The sequence below is a fragment of the Hetaerina americana genome, unplaced genomic scaffold (assembly GCF_022747635.1).
Source record: "Hetaerina americana unplaced genomic scaffold, ioHetAmer1.1.p SCAF_145, whole genome shotgun sequence".
Lineage (NCBI taxonomy): Eukaryota > Metazoa > Arthropoda > Insecta > Odonata > Calopterygidae > Hetaerina > Hetaerina americana.
Genome location: NW_027286570.1, coordinates 289,805 through 312,839, shown reverse-complemented (window position 1 = coordinate 312,839; position 23,035 = coordinate 289,805). Strand labels below are relative to the sequence as shown.

Genomic DNA, 23,035 nt, shown 5'->3' with positions numbered 1-23,035 from the left:
GTCTAACATGACAAAGGACAATCACATTAATGTGATCTCAGGAGTGCTACATAATGTTCCGATCTATGCAGATACTTTATTACATGAAGAATATCAACACCATCCTAAAAATCTTTCTCTTTCTTTTAATTGAATTCTCTTGCAACTGCAATTTAACTCCCTCTTATGGAGGAAGATGTACTTCCTCATTACTGGAACAAAAATCGAATTGAGTTAGGCAAAGATTTCCCAGAGGGGAATGATAATGGGGATGCTGAGAAAGAACAACACTTTGGTAAGCAGAGCAGTTTTGTACAGCATAGAAACGTGGCAGTTGAAGCAGGATGACAATGAAGGGACACTGGTTCGTGCTCTATACATAAGAACATGAACACAAAACAATCCTTGAGGTCATCATCATTTAAGTGACATTGTAACTTTATCATTCCCATAATTGACACGAAGGCCGAAAATCACTCAAGAAAATCATTTCTAGACAACTTTTAAGAAAATGATCATATAGGGACCAAAGTAGAAATGAAAAACGTAAAGCGGGAACATAAAATGAAAATATCAAGAGAACCATGCACATCTAATCAGGCCCTAGTTTTCCTACAAATCACGAATACATCAAAACCTAATGGTTTGGGCTGGTGGGACTAATTGAATTATGTGAAGTCATTGGGCATTGCATGATCTTATTTCCATGCTATGGGAGTCACTGTAGTCCTCTGTAAATTTCCATGCTATTCTTAAGTCCTTAATAGACTCTGATTACAATAAAACCTATGGTTATCATGTCGAATCGTTTATCTAGTACCTTCTAAGAATGTGGAGAGATAACTTGACACAATCTACATTTCTTCTAGCACATTCCACAGTCTCACATCACCTGAGGAGTTCACTTAAGTGAAAGGAGTTGGGGGAGGTAGTAACAGGCACTAGGAGACAACACTCAATGTACACCTGGATCCTCAATAAAGAGATATTTATTTTAAAACATTATTCACATACAGCAGTAGCGCCAATTTACAGTGAAGAATATAACAAACATGAAAGAGGACAAAATACAATAACAGCATAACAATAAACAACAAGAACCGAACAAGGACAGGGGTTAAAATTTAATTTGTTGAAAGGTAGGATGAAGATAGGGTGGTGAAATTGTTGCATGATAAATTGAAAGGATCGACAGTGTGAGGGAGTAAGTTTAGAATGGAGGAGAGGCAAAATAAAGGTGAGCGCTTGGTGAGAGATAATCTAGGAATAGGCAGATGGAGTAAGGAGTGGGTGCGGGTGGATCGAGTTGGTATCCTGAAGTTGACATGAGAGAGAGAGCAGTGCAAGGAAATCGGGAGTCGAGTTTAGGGTGTTATGGAGGAGTTTTAATTCAGCTTCACGTCTGCAGTTTTGGGGTCTAGAAATGGATAAAGACAGAACAGCATTTGAGGACATATTGCAGAAATATGGGACTTGGTGTTTGACTATTTTGGCAAAGAAGTGATAGATGCAATAGAGGGGTTTTATATTTGTTAGTGATGAGGTAGACTGAAATGGGGAGCAGTATGATACTATGGGAAGGAAAATTGTCTAAGTACGAATGGAGTGCTATTGCATATGGAAATTGTTCAGCACCCTACCGTCCTTTGAACCAAAAACGATCAAGGGCAATGGAAATTCTAAACCAATAGTTCACCAGACAGTTCACCAAATACGGTAAAATCCTGAAAAAAATAAGAAATAAGAATTAAAAATGGCTAAAACCAAACAAGGGAACACTATTTACAACAATGGCACCTCATAGTCTATGTATTTTCATTTGTACTCAAATAATGTAGGTAAGTAATTTTAAAATCATTGGCATTTCAATTAAACCATATACCAACAGCAAACAAATACGCACCTGATATTCCTTTGAAAACGAGCCGTAGTCTCCTGTTGCTAGTGCCCCATGTTGTGAGGAAGGGGAACTGAAATTGCAATGAAGATGCTGTTAGCAAGAAGTACAGGAAGAGGAATGGTCCACCACCTCTCAAACAAACCTCATAGGAAATTTTTTTCAGTTACATTCAAATAATGTAGGTAATTATGTAATCACTGGATTTTCAATCAACTTGGCAATGTACGTGCAACAAATGCTGACCTGTCATCTCTCAATCAACCAGACAAAAACACCCAGTACACTGGCATATAATCTCCTCTCTACAACTTAAAGATGTACTCACTGCTGGATGTCAAATCAACTTGAAGAAAAACCTGAAAGTAAGACCAAAGTGTTATCAATAAAAATCTAAAATGGAAAAGGCACAGTGCAGAAACTGCTATACCTCATAGGAAACTATTTTCAGGTCATTGTCAAATAATGTAGGTAAGAAAGTTTAAAATCATTGGCATTTCACTCGACCTGTGCAAGCCAAAAAAAATACAGACCTGACAACACAGAAGCAAATCAGCAAAGCCACCAATTGAATTCAAACTGCAGAGATCCCATTCCACACCTCACACAATATGCTGACAATCGCCCATCTAGTATTACTTTATGATCTGCAAGTATAATTTAACTGCTATTATAACAAGCTCAAACAGAAAGAAAATTGTGAAATATGTACAATACACCTCATAAAAATCTATTTTCATGAAATGCTCAAATAATGTAGGTAAGTATTGGTTAAATCATTGGCTTTGAATGCAACTCAACCACAAAACAGCTAAGAAGCAAACACTGACCTGCTTATATCTCAATTTAACATGGGTCCATATTTCATTGGTTTCTCAGCACATCAGTATAATATGAAGACAGACCTGTAAATAGTCAGGGTTTAGTTAAAAAGTAATACCAAAGTATTTCTGAGGATTTGACATGCATCAAGCAGAGCAAGTACCAACCTAAAATTATCCCTGAAGATGGCCTGGTAGTATTCATTGTACCCAATGTCTCATTCTATGCTCAAGAGGTTTTTGAGTACAGGTATAGTGAAAACAGGTAGATGAGTTCAAGGAAACATTTTTAAGCTCTTGAGTACACAATTGGTGCCCTGAATCCTAATTTACCAAAGCAACCACTAACTCCTTGTTCCAGGTCCTTACTTCTAAGAAGAGCACCAAATTGAGAGTTTGCAGCAACTCACACATCTCTGGCCTGTGCATTTACATATAGATAGCGCACAACAGCTTGTAACTAGCTGACAAGGTATTTTATGTTCCAATGGGAAACTTTCATAGCAATACAAGGCATTTAAGCATTCTTTTAACCAGAATTTGTCAAGAAAAGGAAACTGAAAATCACAATTATCCGCAAATAATTAAAACCAAATTCCCTTACTGATCATGATACCTGAGAAAATTTCTAATGCATTTTCCCAGAAGTTTTCGAACTTTACACTAATTAAGACGACTGCATAAAAATCAGAATACATCTATTTTTAAAAACTATTTTAGTCATATACCCTAACAAATGTACGATTTTGCAATATGCAACACCTGCTTTCCCCTTTAACATAAAAAAACTGAAATTTGCACATAAATTATACAGAATTTAACTCGCGAATTAAGGCAAAAATATACAGCTAAATTTATGGTATTCAACAAGTTTCCATGAAGGATGAAACTATTATATCACCATGGGAAAACTAAAAGAGACTCAGGAGAAGAAAACAATCAACAATGTGAAACGAAGTTTATTTGTCACTCAACTTACAAACCCCAAATTTAATTGTAACCATATGATCGAATTATTTTAGTATATGGTTCAACTCGGGGAGCCACCTTATCCGTTGCCATTTTTGTGATTTTCTGGAAGAAAGAGGAAAAATATTTTAGAGAATTTTGCACAGGTAAATTTTTTTAACAAGTACTTCTAGTACACTATATGCACAGAACATGACTAGAAGTCATTAATACGTAGAGGGCACTATTTAAGAGTTAACGTGCCCCCCACAGCATTGAAACATTTGCAGTTAAGAGTACTTAAGTCAAGTTTCTGGATTAATGAAATTTGTCCCTGGCATCCTAAAAATAGACAATTTAATGAAAATTAATAATTTAAAAATGGAAGAATAGCACTAGTAACTATGGTTGAGCCACTTCATCTGTAGACTCAAACCCCCCTTGGTTCATGAATGACAGTATTAACATAGTTTTTAATTGCCTGCCCAGTCAAAAGCGGGACTGAAGAATGGTCAATCAGTAATGATTACAAGAATAATATTTGGAATAGAATATTTCAAATTATATTTTAACTCCTGCCTTATTGTGCCAATTTTGCACCTCAGAATGAATAATGTATATATACAACAGAACAGGGGCTCCTTTTCCAGAATGACATTGAAAATGTTTGAGCGAGTGTTTTGGCGAGAAAAATTAAATATCAGTTGAAAATTCCCCAATTGATTATCCCCCTTGGAAGACAAAATTAAAGCATGTTCACTACGTTCTGAATATTCCAAAATTTCTTTTGTCTTACCCAAGAATACTCATCAGCATTCATGCATGTGAGGAAGGCCCAAATATTTTTTTTTAAGAAACCTTGCGTCATCTCAATGGTGTAAAAAAAATCACCCCATTTTTTGTTTAGTTCATCTACTCCACACTTATTTACTTTAAAATTCATTCTAATGGGATTTGAAGTTATTCACTTCCAATCCACAAAAAACAGGAAGCACAGTGTGCCTATCATAAATAAATGAAAAGTGAACCTTTTGCCAACCTTGCCTTTTGATGCTTTGACATGAATTTTTGACAGCATGGACTAATTTTTCAGGAAGGTACATTCTAATTTCTATCAACAGCATTTTAACAAGACTACACAAGTTTTAACAGCATCAAGTTCAGGACGATGGAAACAAGTTTTACAACAAGTACTTGAAGTTCAACATACAGTAGAACTAATGCAATTGTGGTGACTTTATTGTATTTTATAGTAATGATTTACTATATTTTACAGGCCTATAATATACAAATTGTAAGCCCAAAAAAATGACCCTACCGTAATTGGGACTCACCCCAGATCAAATATATTTAGAAGTTTGACTGGACCTCTTTTCAATAATCATAACCATCAATATTCACTCCCTCCCTCCAAAAAGTATAGACTCTAAACAACACAACGATTGAACACCCACCACCACCACCTCATAACATTGCAGTGGCCTTGAAGACATTAGGGCTAAAAACAGGGTTGACTTCACAAAAATTTCAGAATGGCATAGTTTCCTACAAATATTAATACAAGCATAAACTTTGCACTGTGAGATTTCACAGCCCTAACTGCTCTAAACCAAGATGTTATCTTGGAATTGCTGCACTAGACATGCATCTTCTAACAAGAACATTTACCCCAAGGCACATAACTTATTGCCACTTAAGTGAACCACCTCAATGTTCTATAATGTACATAATTTTTTGTTCAGTTTTCACATTTTACAGCTCGCAGCAGAAGAGTGTAAATATGTACCCACACGTTTTTCCTTCAATGACCATCAGAGCCATTCAAGTTCTGACGAGGGGACTTCAATGTACTCCATTTACTGACCAATGAATCTGAACACGAGACATTGGTGGAGAATGGAGACAAATTGAAATAGATAAAGCATCTAAGAAACGCCACCAACTAAACTGCTTTGTGCAACAGCCTTCAATCTCGCAAAAATTTCAAAACACGACTAATTGAATATTACAAGATGATACACACAACACTGAGGATATTAGGCTTCAATGCCAACCATTGAAACATGAATGAAAAATTAATTGCTCTTTAGTCAAAATCAAATCAGTAACAGTTCCCATTTCAATGATACCTACTAGGTTGGTGTTGACAAGCAACTAGAATTCATCCGATTAATTGATTCTTCAGGATTATCTCGCTGAAGTTCAATTCACACGTTCCTCCAGATTATTCCTTCCCACATGCATTTACCCATTCCTTGGCATCTTTGTTGGACCCAAATTTATGACCAGCCAAGAAGATTTCCAGGTTTCAGAAATAGGTGGAGATATGAGCAATGTTCCTTGTGATGCACCATGTAAACCTCTCTTCAAAAGACGTGTTTATTACCAGTACCCTGCATTACTCAAGTCCCAGGACTTAATGAATAGGACATTAACCCTGAATTATACAATTATCAATATTTACATCGACTACCTTGAAAAGTAGAAGTCCCAGGACTTATTGAATGACGGGATATACATAGTTTATGTCATCTGGCATGTGAAGGGAATTTATGTAATAATTTGATTGATGTGTGGGGTAAAAGTATTTGTAACAGCGTAATTCTTATTTCCTTGCTGATTGATTGATGTTAATGAGATGAGGATTTTCTTGTTTTGTGAAAGAGATGTGTGTTTTGAAGTTTCCTGTAAGTGTACTTTTGTTTCACAGACTGATTTTATCTATTATCTTTTGTAATTACTTGGGACTTGTGTGCCACCTGACACTATCTATTTGCACAAGTAAATTTTAATAATAATAAATGCTCTCTTCTGGTAAATGAATTTCTGGAATTGTGACTACAAACCATTTCTGACTGATTCAAATAATATGTAATTACAGATTGGTAAAAATACAATGTATAATGTATGTAATGTATATCAATGCAACAATTTCAGAATGTAAAAATCAATCGCCTCGACCAAGATACAAACCCAGATCCCTCAATGTCCGGTCGAGTGCTTTAGCCAGTTAAGCTCTCTCTCTCATTGAGGACGCCTCAATAGCTCAACTGGCTAAAGCACTCGACTGGACAATGAGGGATCTGGGTTCGAATCCCAGTCAAGGTGAATGATTTTTCCACTCTGAAATCGTCGCATTGAAATGCATATTGGCGGAGGACTCTATTAGAGTTACAGTTGCGGCATCACCTGCAGTTTCTTTGGAGTATGTACTGTATACATGAAGGCATATTTATTGTATTTTTACCGAAATTGGTAAGTCTATATGGCGTATCCTATATTTACGTGAGTGAATATGGCCCCAGACAAATAAATACATTATTCCAAAGAAACTGCGGGAGATGCCGCAACAGTAGTGATAAGAATTTTCAGAAACATTACCCATGCCCAAAAATCATGGCATTAAATCTTTTGAGAAGAAAACAAAATATGCCCTTCCACTCACATTCAGGATTTTCCTCCTGCGAAGGGCCAGGATGCTCTTCAGCTTCCTCTTGGCCTCCAGGGTCCTCACAACGTGCTGGTACTTCCAACCCACCTCATGGGAAAGGCGACCAAGGTGGCAAAACTGCAATACACGCACAATTGTCAAATTCACTCAAATTCTCAACAACCAAATATCAAGTTATACGGCATGCCTTTCACTTCTCCCCACAAAGAGAACAATCATCATGATCTATATTAAAAAGAGAATACTGTCAAGTACTCGGATAAAATCAAAACTCCTTGGGTGGGGGCTACTATTGCCATCACGTGAATTGAAGCTCATTACCAGAAGGCAACACAATCAAAACATAACAGGTGACAGAATTTTCTGCCATTTCTGCAAAATGTAAATTATTACTATTATATGCCCCACTAAGTTAATGCTACCCATGAGAAATTCTATTTGGCTACAGCCATCCACAGTGATAAGATTTTCAGAAACATAACCAATGCCCCATAAGTTACTGAAAATATTTTATTGGAACATTTATGCATTTATTTACAATCATCTTTATAATGAAGAGAAAAAAATGGCTTGACATATCTAAAAATAACACCATTTATTTTTCAAACAGACAATCTCAATTGAAAACTTTTAAATAATTTATTTACTGCCATTAAGAAAAGATTAGTAGTCCCATTGTAATAGCTAAGCATTTATAGAGAAAATTCATGACGTGACGAAACACCAATGAATTAATGCATTCCCTGCATAGTTACTAATTACATTCCACTCCTCCATGATTGGTAGCACATGCACCCACAAACATTTCCTGATAACGGAGTGTGGCATTCGTACATACGAATACGAACATTTTAAGTCAGAGAATCATTTTGGGATGAGATTCAATGCACTAGAATTGTTGACATACTCCAATTGCAATCAATTATGATAACGTTTTGTCCAGCGATTTTTCCAGGGCCATATTTATTTTGACTCCCAACATATTGCAACGTGTACCATTAAGCGTTTCCATCAAGTAATGAAATGAATTTCACATGGCACTCACAACATTCCTTCCGACGGAGGAAAATTTCAGTTGTCCACATTTCCATATGCAGCATTAACTTTTTGGAATTCAAAATCTTTGCATAATTTTTTTCAGTTTTAATTCGTGGAACCAGATGTATTTGTCGACATATCACAATACTACAATTTATTATTTTCTTTCGGAAAATCACTGACCTTGCGTCCAGGCTTAAGACAGAGGACCCGCATGGCCCCTGGAACCACCACCTTCTTGCGCCTGTCGTAGGGCGGAGGGCAGCCATCGTATGCTTTCACCCTCTTCAATGCATCCTTACCTCGTTGCGTCTTGTGTGGGAGCATGCCTGGAAATAAGATTGGCCATAAGTATTACTTCAAGAAAAGACATTTACATTAATATGATCTAATATACCTCTACCTATCATGGATAATAAGAGCCTTTGACATTTGTCAAAATTAGCTTTCCAAATACGGGAATAAACACTCATGGTCATTGAAGTGGACGTTTATCTTATTAAGTGAAATAAAAATACATGCTTCCACCAACAGCCGACGTTAACAAATACTATTATTGACTTTCCTCGAAAACCATTTAAATTCTCACGGTCGAGTTAGGCAGCGGGCGGCGAAACCTACTTAAAAATGCCATTGAAAATTACTACTACTAAACTATGAACTTACCGAAAGGTGCTGAAAGTTTTACCGGCCAATTGCGGTAAAACTGCATAAAAATGCATTGCACCTTTAACTATCATTGTTTCCTATTTGTCGATTGAACACATGTAAGAATTGAAATAGAAGTAACGTAGTAACCCTTCTTACACTAACCTCTCACAGTACGCCAAAAGATCTTCGCCGGGGCTCGGAAGTGGAAAGGTCCTCTTGCTGGATTGACGTTACATCTTTTCCTCAAAAATGCTAAATATTTCAGCTTTGTTCTGAAATAAGACCGTAATTACATTAGTTAACGACAATGAGGATAACTTTTCCGCCAGGAACCACATGGAAAACACCACGTCGTTTACGTGATAACATTGACGGTAAAAGTTTATTTCGAAAGACAAATTAAATTGCATAAAATCCAAATGGCTAACCCATATAATTACCTGAAAAAATTTCCAGATATGTTTATCTGTTCACATCTCAATATTATTACACTGTTTCCCTGCAGGACAGTTTTCGCTACTATCGCTGCCAAACGACCGAGCAGGTGGCCTTTCCCATCGATAACGATAGGCTGTAATAGAATTTCATCAGTTTATAATACCATGCACAAACTTTCATTATTATTGCCATTAAAACACCGCGATATTAACAAAGACGGCAACCATTCAAAAAGGAACCGTGTTGGTCCACGTGTGCAATGTACGGTCAAGTCATATCCGTACGTCATTACAGTAATCATAAAGTACGCCGAACGCACAAACACAACTGTACAATTTAATGACAAAAAATTAAATACAATCAAGGCGGAATTTATCGTATTTCGAAAATCATTTCACCATCTCACCTTGTCACTCATTCCCACCATGGTTGAAAGAGGGTTTACACGGCCGTTCACAGGGATTTCGGGTGAACAAATGAAAACTCTCATAAACAAAAAAATAACGCAATGCAAATGGAGCGTCTTTTTACTATGTTCGTCGCATGCCCACTAGATGGGGAAAGTAGTGTTTATGTGATCAGGTGGAGCAACAGTATATTTCGTGATACGCTTAAAGAAGTACGTTATACCAACAATAGATGACGACACAAAGATATACATTTTAAACTAGCTTGATACTAGTGTGGCCATCTATCATTGGTGTTAAAAACTTGTATGAGCCTAAAAAAGTTTAACACGATTTTTCATCATGTAATTGGCCAAGTCTTCTACGTGCTGTTTGTTTCGCGGCTTTGGGTTATTTGTGGAAGCCGGTTGATGCTAGTAATTTTTGTTGTTGTTTGTGTTTTTCTTAAATATTGAGACCAATGTCATCTTGTAATCCAAGTTATGGATTACGAATTCAAAGTCAAGACATCTAATGAGAGGACAAAAGTAGAAGATTTATTTGATTATGAAGGTTGCAAAGTTGGAAGGGGAACATACGGTCATGTATATAAAGCTCGTAGAAAAGATGGGTATGGATTTAGAAAATTATTTGTTTAAGGTGTAGAAGTGTGTATAAGTGTCACCCAGCATATTCTATATTTATTATAGTTCGGATACCAGAGATTATGCCTTGAAACAAATTGAAGGAACAGGTTTATCCATGTCAGCATGTAGAGAAATAGCGGTAGGTTAAGTGTCTTCGTTAAATTTTAATATTTTCCTAGTGATTGTATCATTTAAATTTCATTGATCTTTACCGCAGCTACTTCGTGAATTGAAACATTCAAATGTGATAAATCTCATTAGGGTATTCCTTTCCCACAACGACCGAAAAGTTTGGCTGTTATTCGATTATGCCGAGCATGATCTTTGGGTGAGTCTCGCTCTTATTTATGTATTTCATTAATAAATGCCAGTAGTGTCTTATATTCTTCGTGGTGTCTTTCGCAGCACATAATAAAATTCCACAGAGCAGCTAAAGCGAACAAAAAACCTGTCATGGTTCCTAAAGGAATGGTCAAATCGCTCCTCTATCAAATTTTAGATGGAATACATTATTTACATTCTAACTGGGTTCTCCATCGAGACTTGGTGGGTATATATTTTAAATATCTGAAGGACCTGACTAAATTTTAAGATCTTGTCTTGAACTCGAAAGAAGGCGTGGTAAGTCAAGCTTGAATGTGTTTCAAATATTCTCTTGCAGAAACCGGCAAATATTTTGGTCATGGGAGAAGGCCCCGAAAGAGGAAGAGTTAAAATAGCGGATATGGGCTTCGCCAGACTCTTCAATGCTCCTCTTAAACCTCTTGCAGATTTGGATCCTGTTGTTGTTACATTTTGGTACAGGGCTCCTGAATTACTCCTTGGAGCACGACATTATACTAAAGCTATAGGTACATTTTGGCTTAATATGTTTGCATTAGCACCAATCTTTATTTCTAGCGTCACTGGTAAATTCTAATGTCTGTAATTTTTTTAAAATAGGAAAGTAGTTGTCAAGTAGATCATCAACAGGAATTATAATTATCATTGTCGATATTTTTCACATTTCAGATATTTGGGCGATTGGTTGTATATTTGCGGAACTCCTTACCTCTGAGCCAATATTTCATTGTAGGCAAGAAGATATTAAAACTAGTAATCCATACCATCACGATCAACTGGATAGGTAAATATTGCCATTCGTAAATGTTGTGTATTTATGGCCTTGTTCATTATGATTACTTACTTTTTCCTCTAGGATATTTAATGTAATGGGATTTCCATTAGAAAAGGATTGGGAAGATATTAGAAAAATGCCCGAGCATCCTACTTTATCTAAGGATTTCAAGCGTTCCAAGTAAGTTCTTAGTTGCATCTTACAATTTTGTGAAAATTGGTTGGTTATCGATCTTATCTATCGCGTAGATTGTTACTGCATTTTACTTTTCCAGATATTTCATAATATTTTAAATTTATTACAGTTATGCCAATTGCTCCTTAGTGAAATACATGGATCGACATAAAATTAAACCCGATAGCAAAGCTTTCCATTTGGTAAGAACTGATCGTATATTTTTGGTTTACTTCTCTTGATATTCCTCACATTTATTTCCAGCTGACAAGTTTTATTTATTGATGCTTTGCCTAAGATTAATATAATATTTTACTTCTTGGGTGAACCCTTCAATAGGTCCTCTCCCTCCAAATATTGTTCATAAACGTAGTAATAAATAATTGCCGTTTAAGTCTACAATGATGTATTTCCAATAGCATGAAATAACCATTGTAAACTGTGTGTTTTCATGAAGCGGCAGTGACCATAGTGTCAATTGTTTTGCCAATTTTTCTTTTTTTTTGGTGAATAATTCTACTGCTTTTCTATTTATTAGACATTTCTCATCAAGTAATTGTGTATCTTTTATGATACAAAGTTCACTACCATTTAAATTTGGCAGATGGTGGTGCGTGGTAACTGAGTAGCCATGCATTTAATTGGTCCGAACTGTTCACTCTGTTGCAGTTGCAGAAACTGTTGCTCATGGATCCCACCAGAAGGATAACTTCCGAACTGGCAATGCAAGACGCTTACTTCCAGGAGGACCCCCTTCCCACTCAGGAGTAAGTTGCTCCTGCCTGATTTTGCGCTAATCCCATGATTCACATAATGGAGGGCATAGCCATTTGCCCTACTGCTTAATTACTTACCCATACTATTCCAATTACAATACATACATATTTACACATTATAAAAATCCCTGGTCTCTATCACTAATGATAAATCCTATACCATGACGTCTGAAATAATTCCCCCTTGTGCAATTTGTCATGGTGACTCTTGGCATTACATGCTCCTTGTGCTGATACCTTTTTTTGCAAAGTGCATGCCCATGCCATAAAATAAGCTTACCTTGTAACTTCAACTGATAAGCCTTTTAACATAGCTCACACGATCTGGTTAATTGTATCCATAGTAACTTTGTGGAATTGCTTCATATCGCCTTCCAGAAACATTGTAAGAACGTAATTAATTCATGTGAAATAACGATTTCACGCCAGCAGAAACTTAAATTAATTCAGATGAACCCCAGAGCGCCTCGTTTCTTCGGTCTGCCCAAGATCCACAAACAAGAAAATCCCATCAGACCAGTGGTTTCCAACATATCCGCACCCAACCACCTGATTGCCCGAAAAGTGAACTCTCTGTTCCGTGACTACACTAAATTCGCCCCCAAATACGGAGTGATAAACTCAAAGGTGTTAGCTGAAAGACTAGCGAAATTAACCATCCCAACTAAGTGTATGCTTGTTTCTTTCGACGTCAACAATTTGTTCACCAATGTCCCGTGTAAAGAAGCAGTCATGTTAGCTGAAGCCACCCTAGTGAAAAAGGGCGTGCCGGCCCCAGTGATTAGTGAATTGTGCTCCATGATGGACGCGTGTGTTTCGCAAAACTATTTCTCGTTTAATAACAACATTTACGTGCAAAACGAGGGGCTGGCCATGGGATCCCCTCTCTCGCCGCTTCTCGCAGAGTTATACATGGACAATTTTGAGAGGGAACTGTTGTCTAATGACAAACTGGCAAAAAATGTGTTTCGCTGGTTCCGCTATGTGGATGATATTTTTTGTATATGGAGTGGTTCCCTAAGACAGCTGAGTATATTCAATCAGGCCTTGAATCTAGTCAACCAATCTATTCAGTTCACTACAGAATTAGAGCAAAATGGGTCCCTTAATTTCCTTGATTTAAAAATCACGCGTTCAGGCAAAAAATTAGAATTCGATATCTTCAGAAAACACACATCCACAGATCAAGTCATCCACGCAACCTCCAGACATCACCATACACAAAAACATGCAGCCTTCCATTCTCTTCTACATAGACTAATAACTATCCCCCTATCCGAAAGAAACAAGAATAAAGAACTTGGGATAATTAAACAAATAGCCATTAGCAATGGGTACTCTTCTAGTCTTATAGACAACCTTCACAAGAAAAAGTTACGTAGGCAAGCCATCAATAATATCTATGGGGAGACAAGGGAGAGGAATAATAAATGGCAAAAACTTAACTATTTAGGAGACATTAGCCACCAAGTCATGAAACTCATGCCCGGATATAAATTCGCCTTCTACAACCGGTCCAATCTGAAAAACATGATTTGCCATACCAAAGATAGGGTGGATATCATGGAAAAAAGTGGGGTCTACAGGTTACACTGTGACGAGTGCTCTGCCATATACATTGGCCAAACAGGGCGTAAATTCAAGGAAAGGATCAAGGAACATGAAGCGTGTTTACGCAAAAAGAACCCCGCCTCCTTGTTCGCGAAACACCTCCTTGAACAGGAACATCAGAGTGATTTTAGACCTAAAATTTTACACTTGGAAAATAAGGGACTCAAGCTCGACTGTTTAGAGAAATTTGAAATATTAAGAAATGTGTCCGGGTCAAATATTCTCCTTAACGATGTTATAGACTCTTCCCATTCCCCCCTCCTTAACTTAGGTAAGTACCTAGGTGCTTTACCACCTGTGGTGCCTCCCCTCCCCTCTCCGTCAACCGCCGTACCTTCCCAAGTTGGACACTCATCTCCACACCCTAACCCTTTCTCCCTCTCATCCCAATCACCTCCTAACGATTTTTGCAAACCTCCCTCACCCCCTCCAGCCCCCCCCTCTCACAGTTTGAAAAATGTATTTAAACCCAGACTGGGAATATTCTGTACCTGATGATGTCGATCTTCGACGAAACCCGGGTCGTACAATAAAGCTCTTCTGTGGGATAACATAGTGTATTTCATTTTGATAGCTCACACGATTCCAAAATACTTTATAACATCTCAATTCTGTGTACAGTTAACTCCCAGTTCTGTTTTGATGTAAATGTTAACACTTGTCTTGCATGATGATGTTTTGATGAATTGGAGGGACCGGGAAAGTCCTTAGGTGTAAGGAAGGGAGGGGGTAAAAGCTTTGCCTTTGTATCCCTAGGGTTATTGTCACGGCTGATGTGGTTCCTCCGGATGCAAATGAGACAGAATTAGTCCAGTGTGCGCGATACATATTTAATACCCACTTTTATTGAATGGTTATTTTGATTTGAAGTAATGATAGTTTATTCAACCTGGTCACATTTTGTTTTTTCGTGGCATCTAACATGGCATGTAACTTGTATTTATTTATCGAAGAATATTATTAATTTTAAAATAGGTATCAGTGCTAATCATGTACTATTATAAGTAATAGAAGTTTGCTCCTGAGATTGAACAACCCTTGAATTTTGGTGCTGGCATTTAGGACTGGATAGGTTGTAAAATAGGGTTTGAAGGGTTTCTCAGTGCTCTGGGAGACAGATAGCTTTCCTACATTGTAATCAGAGTGTTCAAGATTCGATTATAGATCATGAAGAAGTATGTGCTCTATCATTATTATTGTTAATGCATGGATAGCAAAAATGCAATTAACATTGTTAAAATTTGCCATACAGAACCCAACATAATGTAATTTCTGGCACTGACTGCAATGAGGGCATAAAATTCATGATTGCAAATTATTGTTATGGAGTTTCCCAATCTGGGTATCAATGGTGGTAACACATCTGTAGGGTTTGACTTTCTTTGCTTGATAGACAGTTTTGACTTTTGAGTTTAGATGGAGTTTGAAGTTCATCCATGTATGAATTAATTCAGTGAGTACATCAGCATTGCAGCTGGCAATATATTGGCGCAAAGAAAAGATTCTGAAACTGAACAATTAAAAATCCCAGGTAATATATTTCTCTCTAAACCCAGTCCTCCAACAACAGTGAATAGCCAAAATATATAATTTATCACATCCACACAATTTCTTGGCATCCATTTGAACTAAAACTTGACTTGGGAAACACATAAACTGTCTTTCAGGACAATTAAGTTCAGCATTTTTCCTCTGTAGAACTTAAAAGAAAACAGTGGGCAAACATGTTCTAATAATCTTTACTATGGCCTTATCTATTCCAATATTACATATGATATCATTCTGTGGGGCTCATCTCCTTTCTCCCAAGTCACATAGAAACTGCAAAAGAAGGCCATTTACAGCATTGAATCTGGACCTCCAATTTCATCAGCCCATCCAATCTTTCAAGCTCTTGGGCTCCCACCTTTCAAAATCTGTCAGATTTCCATGCAAATTCTCATTACAACAGTCCCCTTGCCAGAACCCAGTCAAACCAGCATATCAAATATAATTGAGCCAAAGCTGAAAGCCTAAGACCTAAGTCAATGGGACTAAACCTATATTGTAAATTACCATGGAAATACCAAGACAAGAGTTACAACACAGTTTAAAAGACAGATAAATATATTTCTAATTGAGAAAACTTATTACATTGTGTCTGAATTTGTTAATGATAAAATATGACATGTATGAAATAAAACCTATGAAAAAACGTATGTATTTCTGTATATGATACAAATTCTTATAGATACACACACATTTTTGTATCTCTCTAATCTTCTCTGTATATGAATGCTATGAATGACTATTTTTATGACGTGTCCTATGCTGTTGTTGTACACCAATCCTTGGGCAAATAAAAATATTATTATAGTCCAACAAGATGACTTAAGGTTAGACAGATGAGCTCTAAGCCTCACCTGCCACATTCTGAGTGGTCACCGCAGTTTTTATGGAGGAAACGGTCCTCTCATTGGGACCTACACTAGATTTTATAAAAGGCCCAGTTTTTACTATGGTGTCTTCAGCTTATCTATGTTGTTATTTCTGAAGGAAGAGTCAACCAGAAGTTAAAGCAAATTTTTGTCTGGATATGTCATGAAATGCTGTCCTAATGATTATTGCGACCACCTTGAGAAATTAAGTCTTTGGACTGAGAAATTTGATGAATGTGTTCTTCCTGCAGTGTCTTTGCTGGGTGTCCGATCCCGTATCCCAAGCGGGAGTTCCTGACGGACGATGACCAGGAGGACAAGTCTGAGTCGGCTGTGAAAGCAAGACAGCAGCAGCAACAAGCGGCTGCGGCAGCTGCTGCGGCCGCCGCGGCAGCGAACGTAAGCCGTGGGGGTGGCGGGGGGGGGAACTGGTGGGCATCCTTACAGCCCCCTGTCCACAAATAAAAACCATCAGCATCGAAATTAAATTGAAATCAAAAAGAAAAAGTAATTCCCTCCACTTGAAAAGAGAGGTCTTCTTTTTGTCATCTGTCCCCATCAAATGAGTTCCTTCTGACCGAGGAAATGTTTTTTTTTTGTTTTTCCGCTATTCAGAGTTGAAAGCACTCGTTTATTTTGTACAAAGAGTCGTTTTGATATCCTGCATCACTTTGGACTTGGAGTGCTGTTTCTTCATAGGGTCAGTGACTGGGTGCACGGGTTGCGCCCAGATTAAGTACATAATAGATTTTTAATGAGTTCCTGTCATCTACGCAAAGGGGGCATAATTTTTTATCCCTCCCATGTTTGTGAAATTGTGTGTGGGTGAAGGAAGCACCCACACTGTTGGCAGGGGAGCTGGCTCCTCTGACCACTGGGAAAGTGAGTGGTGCTTGTGTCCGTGTGTGGTGCTACTCAAGTAGTTATAGGAATTTATTTTCAATGGCTGTGGTGATGTTACTATGTTGAGATTTTAATTTATGAGTGAACGTGGCCGGGTTGTGGCCTTGCAGGGCGTGTCATATTTTTGGAAGTAATAAATAAAGTGAAGCCCATTACTGTTTTCAAATTATTGTTAAGTCTTAAGAGTGGAGAAGCATATTTGGATTTAGAACTATGATCCTGAGTATTCCTTCCTTGTTAGGAGAATATTCCTTTATAGCAAGGGAGTACATACAGTTTTCACATCAATAACTCTTGCCAATGGTCAATATAACAAGGAGTTGAATGTTACCCTAATCAAAACTACTACTACTTTTTGATTTAAAATGAACCTGCTAGTTTAAATTCACGGTTATTTCTGGTCTAGATAAACTTTTCAAAATTTGAAGTAAATTTTTACAACTTTTGTTTCTATTTGAATTCTTTCAATTTCAAGTGCCTTGAGGTACTTATTAAAGTTACGCTACAATTGAATGAATTTGTTAGGCTTTAAAGTGAATGCATGGTTTGAGACCCTGGTCAGATCATCACATTATTTTTTGTTAGCCTGGGTCGGAGACACTAGAAGCAGAAAGATTACATGCACAACTGAGACATTTAGATAAACACATGTACGCGTTTAATGTGGGCAGAGAATAATTTTAGATCCACATCAAATTCATAAGCTATATGTTCAATAAATGAAAGTGAAAACTTAGGAGAAATTCACTGCCAAACCAATTGGTACCTGGAATAATCTCATAATTCATGACTGTAACAATAGAAAACATGAGGTACAACTTGAACTTTCCGAATAATAAAATTAAGGAAAGATGGGAACAATTTTCCACTAGATAAGTTTAATAGTACTATTAAACTTATTTAGAGGGAAATTGTAACTATCTTTTCTTTATAATGTTCGAATTCTACCACATCACGCCTGAAACCACTCAATTTGTTCCTAAATAATGTTGATACAGAAGTACTTAGCTGGCTTGCTACAAAATAATCCCTGGCAATACTTATATTACACCTTGCAGGATAGTATGTAGCTGTATGCCTGATTGCATGTTTTAGCTGAACCAACAATTTCTATGCCAGTCTGTTAACTTCAGATCTTCACATATCTCTTATAGTTCCTTTCTCATACTGTTTTTTGTGGATTAACCAGAGACTTGGAATTAATTCAACTTCTGAATGTTCTTTATAGGTTAAATATTATTAACATATTTTCATAAAGCATTAAATCAGTAGAGGTCATACTGCTGTATTAATAGGCATGTTTTGTAAAATAAATTTGTTAATAGGTGTCATAAATGTTCCAGTGAATCCATAATACCAGTCTGAAGTCTAATAATGCATTCATTGTAATTAATAAGAAGCACAGTTACACTGATAGGTTAAATGCACTTTGTTATTTTGGGTTATGGCCCTTTGTGAACATATTGAGCACACTGTGTAATGGTGATGAATATATTGTGATACGTTTTCCCTTAAAATGTGAATCTCATCCCAAGAGATCCCTGCCCCATTCACATTAGAGTGAATATTTAGGAATTGTTCATGCACCCTTCTAAAAGGACTCATTAGAATTGCTGAATAACATAAAAAGAGAGATAAAAATAATGTGATCATTGTATTGAGCTGTTGACCTTGAAGTAACTTGTCAACCCAAGTTAACCAGCCTATCAGACTGGCTAATCATGCAAGTACTTATTGCCCTACTGTTAAGTATTTTAGGTTTAGGATATATTTATTTTGGTTACATGCATCGGTGCCAATTGTCCAGCCTTTTGAGGAGAGGTTGATGTGAGATTTAAATGCCCCCACGAAAACAATTCCTGGAAATGCATTGTCTAGGAAAATATATGTCGCAGATATTAGATATTTGGCATGAAAATTCATGCCATGCAAACATCCTCCCGGCCACCACCTTAGCCTGTATTCATTTTATCTGCTTGCCTCATCCCCTGGTAGTCCACCGCTCCAATATTAAATTCAAATTCATGACTTGCCCCACAACATGATTGATCAACTCCAAAGCATGGTGACTGCAAGTAAAAGAAATTCTTACAGGATTACCCTGATGTTGAACATTGCAATCTGAATGTTGAATATGTAATGCAGACTACAGCCCATCAACACTATCTGCACTATTTAGTGTATTTAATTTTAAGGTGTGGTTAAGGTTTAGAGAGAGATAATGTAAGTAGATTCCATTCCAGTAATAATCTACCCTGAATGAGGAGTACCAGTACCAGGTCTGTTCAATGTGTTCTGATGAATATGCCTTTGCCTTGAAATACTATCAAGGACCTTGGCATTCAAAGACTGAATACTAATCAACACATGAATCCAGTTTAGCATAAAGGGTTGATGAGTTCAAGAAGGCGAGAGAAATGTGATGTGGGAACACAAGGACTGCCACAGAAACTGGGATGTGCTTTAGTGTTGGTAGTCTTTTTTGGGCCGAGCGATTTCAGTTTTAAATTCCCAATGATAACATGTCACCTTCAGTTGAATCTCAAGAATTTTGTACCACCACTTAAAATGATAGGCAGCCTTTGTATGTGCGGAATGGGGCCCCAAATAATGGACTCAGGCCAGGCAAAGGGTTTGTGGTGTAATTGCTGTTTTAACCAGCATCGACTCTGTAAAGATTTGAATCACAGGACTCTGCAAGACTTTAAAATAGAATTATAGGACTCTGCTCACTTGTTTTAATAAGTAAGGTATAATTTGAAATCTTAAACGCTATTAAAGGAAAAACAATTGCTGTTTATGATGAACTATATAATTGCTGAATTAAATTTTGCATTTTCGTGAACTTATGTGACTGAACTTGTCAATTACAGTATTGTCAAAGAACATACAATTTTTTGACTGGGTTTGCGAGATACCAGGTACAAAACAAAAACTTTGATCACAAACTAAATTCTTGTCAAGAACGAAACAATTCCCGTAACCCTAGAGGTTTAGAAGTTATTATAACAAATTTTTATCCAAACTAAAAAGAAAGACTTTTACTTTTCCATAGATTTTATTATATGGTACAATGAGTTTTTTCTTTTTAGCATGGATATTAAATACTTCCACAAAGTGAAGCCTGAAACAATAGAAAATAACAAATTTGTTTTCATTACTTATAGTTACGTCTGCACTGTATGTCTAAGTTTCAATTACTTAATGGTGAGATAGACAATTTCAGAGACTTGACTGTTCCTATAGCCATGGCAAAAAGATTGAAGTCATTTTTTAAGGATGTTGATTAAAACAGTCATGCTAACATTAATCCTTTCACCTAATGAATCCAAGTTATGCCTCCATGTGTTAACATATTATTTGCTTCTATTCCCAAAACTGCCAATATTTCATTGTGGAATCCAATTCAAAGCATGCCTCTTTGTAAATTCATTATTGGCATCGCATAAAAAAATATGAAATTATCGTGTCCATTCATGCTCCACATCTTTGACACATTTCAGTGATGTAAAAGTCTAATCAAATAAAAATAGGGTACCAGAGTAGTATTGGTCAATGGAAAGATTTGTGCTTCATACTCTGTACAAGGTCAAGAATTCAGACAGTGGAGTGATTCTTGTACTTGCTCTTAACCCAAAGCGAAGTCTAAGTTTGCTTTCATTCTAGCCTTCTTATTTTGAATACCAAATGATGAAAAGGAGAAATCCTGTAATATATCAGTATAAGTTTTTGCCAAAATAATACTTAAGATTAGTATATTTACTCATCGTTGACTGTCAAACTGTTTAAGACATATCAAGTTTGGCTGTTTTTATCAATCCCTTCTACTTGTTGTGTTTAACTCAGAGTCTCTTCTCTCCCTTTGTTTGCTCGCAATGTAGGGCAGTGGCAACCAGGGCAGTGACCAGAGCAACCAGGCTAAGAGGGTGCGCCTGGGCCCCCCTCCTCCCCCACAACAACAGGGGGGTGGTGGCAACAATGGTGGCGGAGCAGGAGGCGGTGGAAACAACGGCAACTCAAGTGCCCAGCAGGGACAGCCCAGCGCTGGAGGAGGCAGTGTGCAGCAGCAACAGCAGCAGCAGGAGTTCCACCACGTCCAGGCACAGCAGCAACAGGCGCAAGCTCAGGGTATGATGTTTGGCTCTGCGCCGACTGGGGCCACAGGGGGTCAGCAAGGGAGCAGCTCTTATGGGCAACGCTTTTAGCAATGCGACTTGCGGGATGGCCACCGCCAACACTTGATGTGATGAGAGAGTGCACTCTTTAAGAGGCAGAATCTTGGTTTACCGCATTGGTGGTAATCTGTGGAATAGTGCTTCCCTCTGCATGTTAAAGGGAAACTGTACGCGGTTGTGAAGTTGAGCGACGATTAACGTGGTCGTTGATCATGGGTCAATAATTTTGTGGAAAATACGACTCCCATGATATAACTCCAGGGATGGCACATGCAGACTGCGGCTTCAGCCTCATGGTGCCAGTCATAATGGCGTTGAATGTTTTCTTTTGATGATACTTGGGAGGCACTGCTGTTGTTAGTAGTCGTGGGGGGGGGGGTGCAAATTATTTCATTTGCAAATGATTTGATTCTATTACGAGATCTGGGGAGAACATTCATATGTTTTCTCCCAGTTTTATATTTTAACTCTGACTAGTTTTGAGGAGCATTTTTAAACTGTCTCTGTTGCTCTATAAATCAAGCAAGTTGCTCTTCAAATCATGCAAGTGACATGAAAAATAATTTAGAGAGACCCCAAAATCACAGAATGCAATGTGTTCTACACGTTTATGAGGTCATTTAAGGGACAGTTACGCAACAGAATGCTTTGGTCAGCAGAGATATTGTGATGGAAAATTACCCAATTGCCCCTGCATCTCAAAAATCAGGGAATTGTCAAAATGTCATCTTAGCAGCCTTAATTTGCTATGAGAAAGATGAAACTAGACATCCAGCGGGTTTGCTATTCAACTGAGTAAGGGAAATTAGTTCTTCCCAGGAGGCAACGTGAAAGGGCAACTTTTTGGGTCAACTGCTCATATGCTGAGGATGCATGATTCTTACCTAACAGCAGTTATATCTTCTTGACTTTATCCTGGATTAATTTTTGTGAAAAATTCATATCATGTGTAGAAAACTGGCTCTCTGTAGTGCTGTTTTTATCTAAAGTGTGAAACTCATGCTGTCTTTGTGCATTTATTTCAGTATGTTAGCTAATGTGATGTTTTTGTACAACTATTTTATTGGTTAAATTATATATGTAAATCATTGTGACTTAGGAAATTCCTAAAAAAAATTATGTTGTAAATAAAAAAATTTTACACTTTTACCTTTGTCAACCTTTTTAGAAACAAATCTCAAAAATTACCATGGAAATTCAACCATTCCCTCTGAGAACCCTAAAGGAGGATATATTATTTAATTTTCAATTTTACCTTTCTCAAAATTGATGGGTAATAATTTCAATTTTCTTTAATTCAGAGTGGCACCATTTTGTGTGTAGATTATCCTAAAAATTCTCAGTTGACACAAATTCACACATTTGCAATCAATCTCCTGTAGCCGCGAGACTAAATTCAAATTTAATTAACTCATCATTAACATTTTTGCTGTTTTATAACTGGCCCATCAGTTTTTCTTCTGACTTCTTAAATGTATTGTGCAAGCTATTGAATTTCTACCATCTAAGAGATAAATAAAGCTTAGTTTGGCTTAGAGATCCTTGCGTTTTGGGATTGGTATGATCGGCTATCACGTATGTGGTCTACAATCGAAGCAGATCATTT

General features: G+C 37.2%; 2 protein-coding genes and 1 long non-coding RNA gene across 3 annotated transcripts; 1 reads left to right on the top strand and 2 right to left on the bottom strand.

Moving 5' to 3' along the window:
• Positions 1-995: 995 nt before the first annotated feature.
• On the bottom strand, positions 996-2,793 carry LOC139686662 (uncharacterized). The gene is made up of 5 exons (XR_011700519.1): positions 2,707-2,793; positions 2,410-2,523; positions 2,123-2,235; positions 1,883-1,949; positions 996-1,703 (listed from the first exon to the last, which is right to left on the bottom strand). It is a non-coding gene; the product is annotated as an uncharacterized lncRNA (long non-coding RNA).
• An 848-nt stretch (positions 2,794-3,641) lies between these two features.
• RpL13A (ribosomal protein L13A) lies at positions 3,642-9,705 on the bottom strand. Its single transcript, XM_071583703.1, has 6 exons — positions 9,630-9,705; positions 9,226-9,356; positions 8,948-9,057; positions 8,318-8,463; positions 7,091-7,213; positions 3,642-3,771 (listed from the first exon to the last, which is right to left on the bottom strand). The coding sequence occupies exons 1-6, from the start codon at positions 9,648-9,650 to the stop codon at positions 3,688-3,690; spliced, it is 615 nt and encodes a 204-aa protein (XP_071439804.1). The 5' UTR covers positions 9,651-9,705; the 3' UTR covers positions 3,642-3,687.
• A 260-nt stretch (positions 9,706-9,965) lies between these two features.
• On the top strand, positions 9,966-22,518 carry Cdk8 (cyclin-dependent kinase 8). Its single transcript, XM_071583702.1, has 11 exons — positions 9,966-10,240; positions 10,320-10,395; positions 10,474-10,584; positions 10,662-10,802; positions 10,918-11,107; positions 11,268-11,382; positions 11,455-11,553; positions 11,678-11,750; positions 12,217-12,314; positions 16,603-16,750; positions 21,136-22,518. The coding sequence occupies exons 1-11, from the start codon at positions 10,113-10,115 to the stop codon at positions 21,457-21,459; spliced, it is 1,503 nt and encodes a 500-aa protein (XP_071439803.1). The 5' UTR covers positions 9,966-10,112; the 3' UTR covers positions 21,460-22,518.
• The last annotated feature ends 517 nt before the right edge of the window (positions 22,519-23,035 follow it).

What these genes read in the sequence shown, in the direction of transcription:
- RpL13A (XM_071583703.1), bottom strand. Translation starts at nt 9,650, where the DNA reads ATGGTGGGAATGAGTGACAAG. An exon ending in GTCTTAAGCCTGGACGCAAG is followed by an intron (nt 7,214 to 8,317) that starts GTCAGTGATTTT and finishes CGTGTATTGCAG; the next exon opens with TTTTGCCACCTTGGTCGCCT. An exon ending in GCAGGAGGAAAATCCTGAAT is followed by an intron (nt 3,772 to 7,090) that starts GTGAGTGGAAGG and finishes TCTTTCTTCCAG; the next exon opens with AAAATCACAAAAATGGCAAC.
- Cdk8 (XM_071583702.1), top strand. Translation starts at nt 10,113, where the DNA reads ATGGATTACGAATTCAAAGTCAAGACATCTAATGAGAGGACAAAAGTA. An exon ending in ATGCCGAGCATGATCTTTGG is followed by an intron (nt 10,585 to 10,661) that starts GTGAGTCTCGCT and finishes TGTCTTTCGCAG; the next exon opens with CACATAATAAAATTCCACAG. An exon ending in AAGGATTTCAAGCGTTCCAA is followed by an intron (nt 11,554 to 11,677) that starts GTAAGTTCTTAG and finishes AATTTATTACAG; the next exon opens with TTATGCCAATTGCTCCTTAG.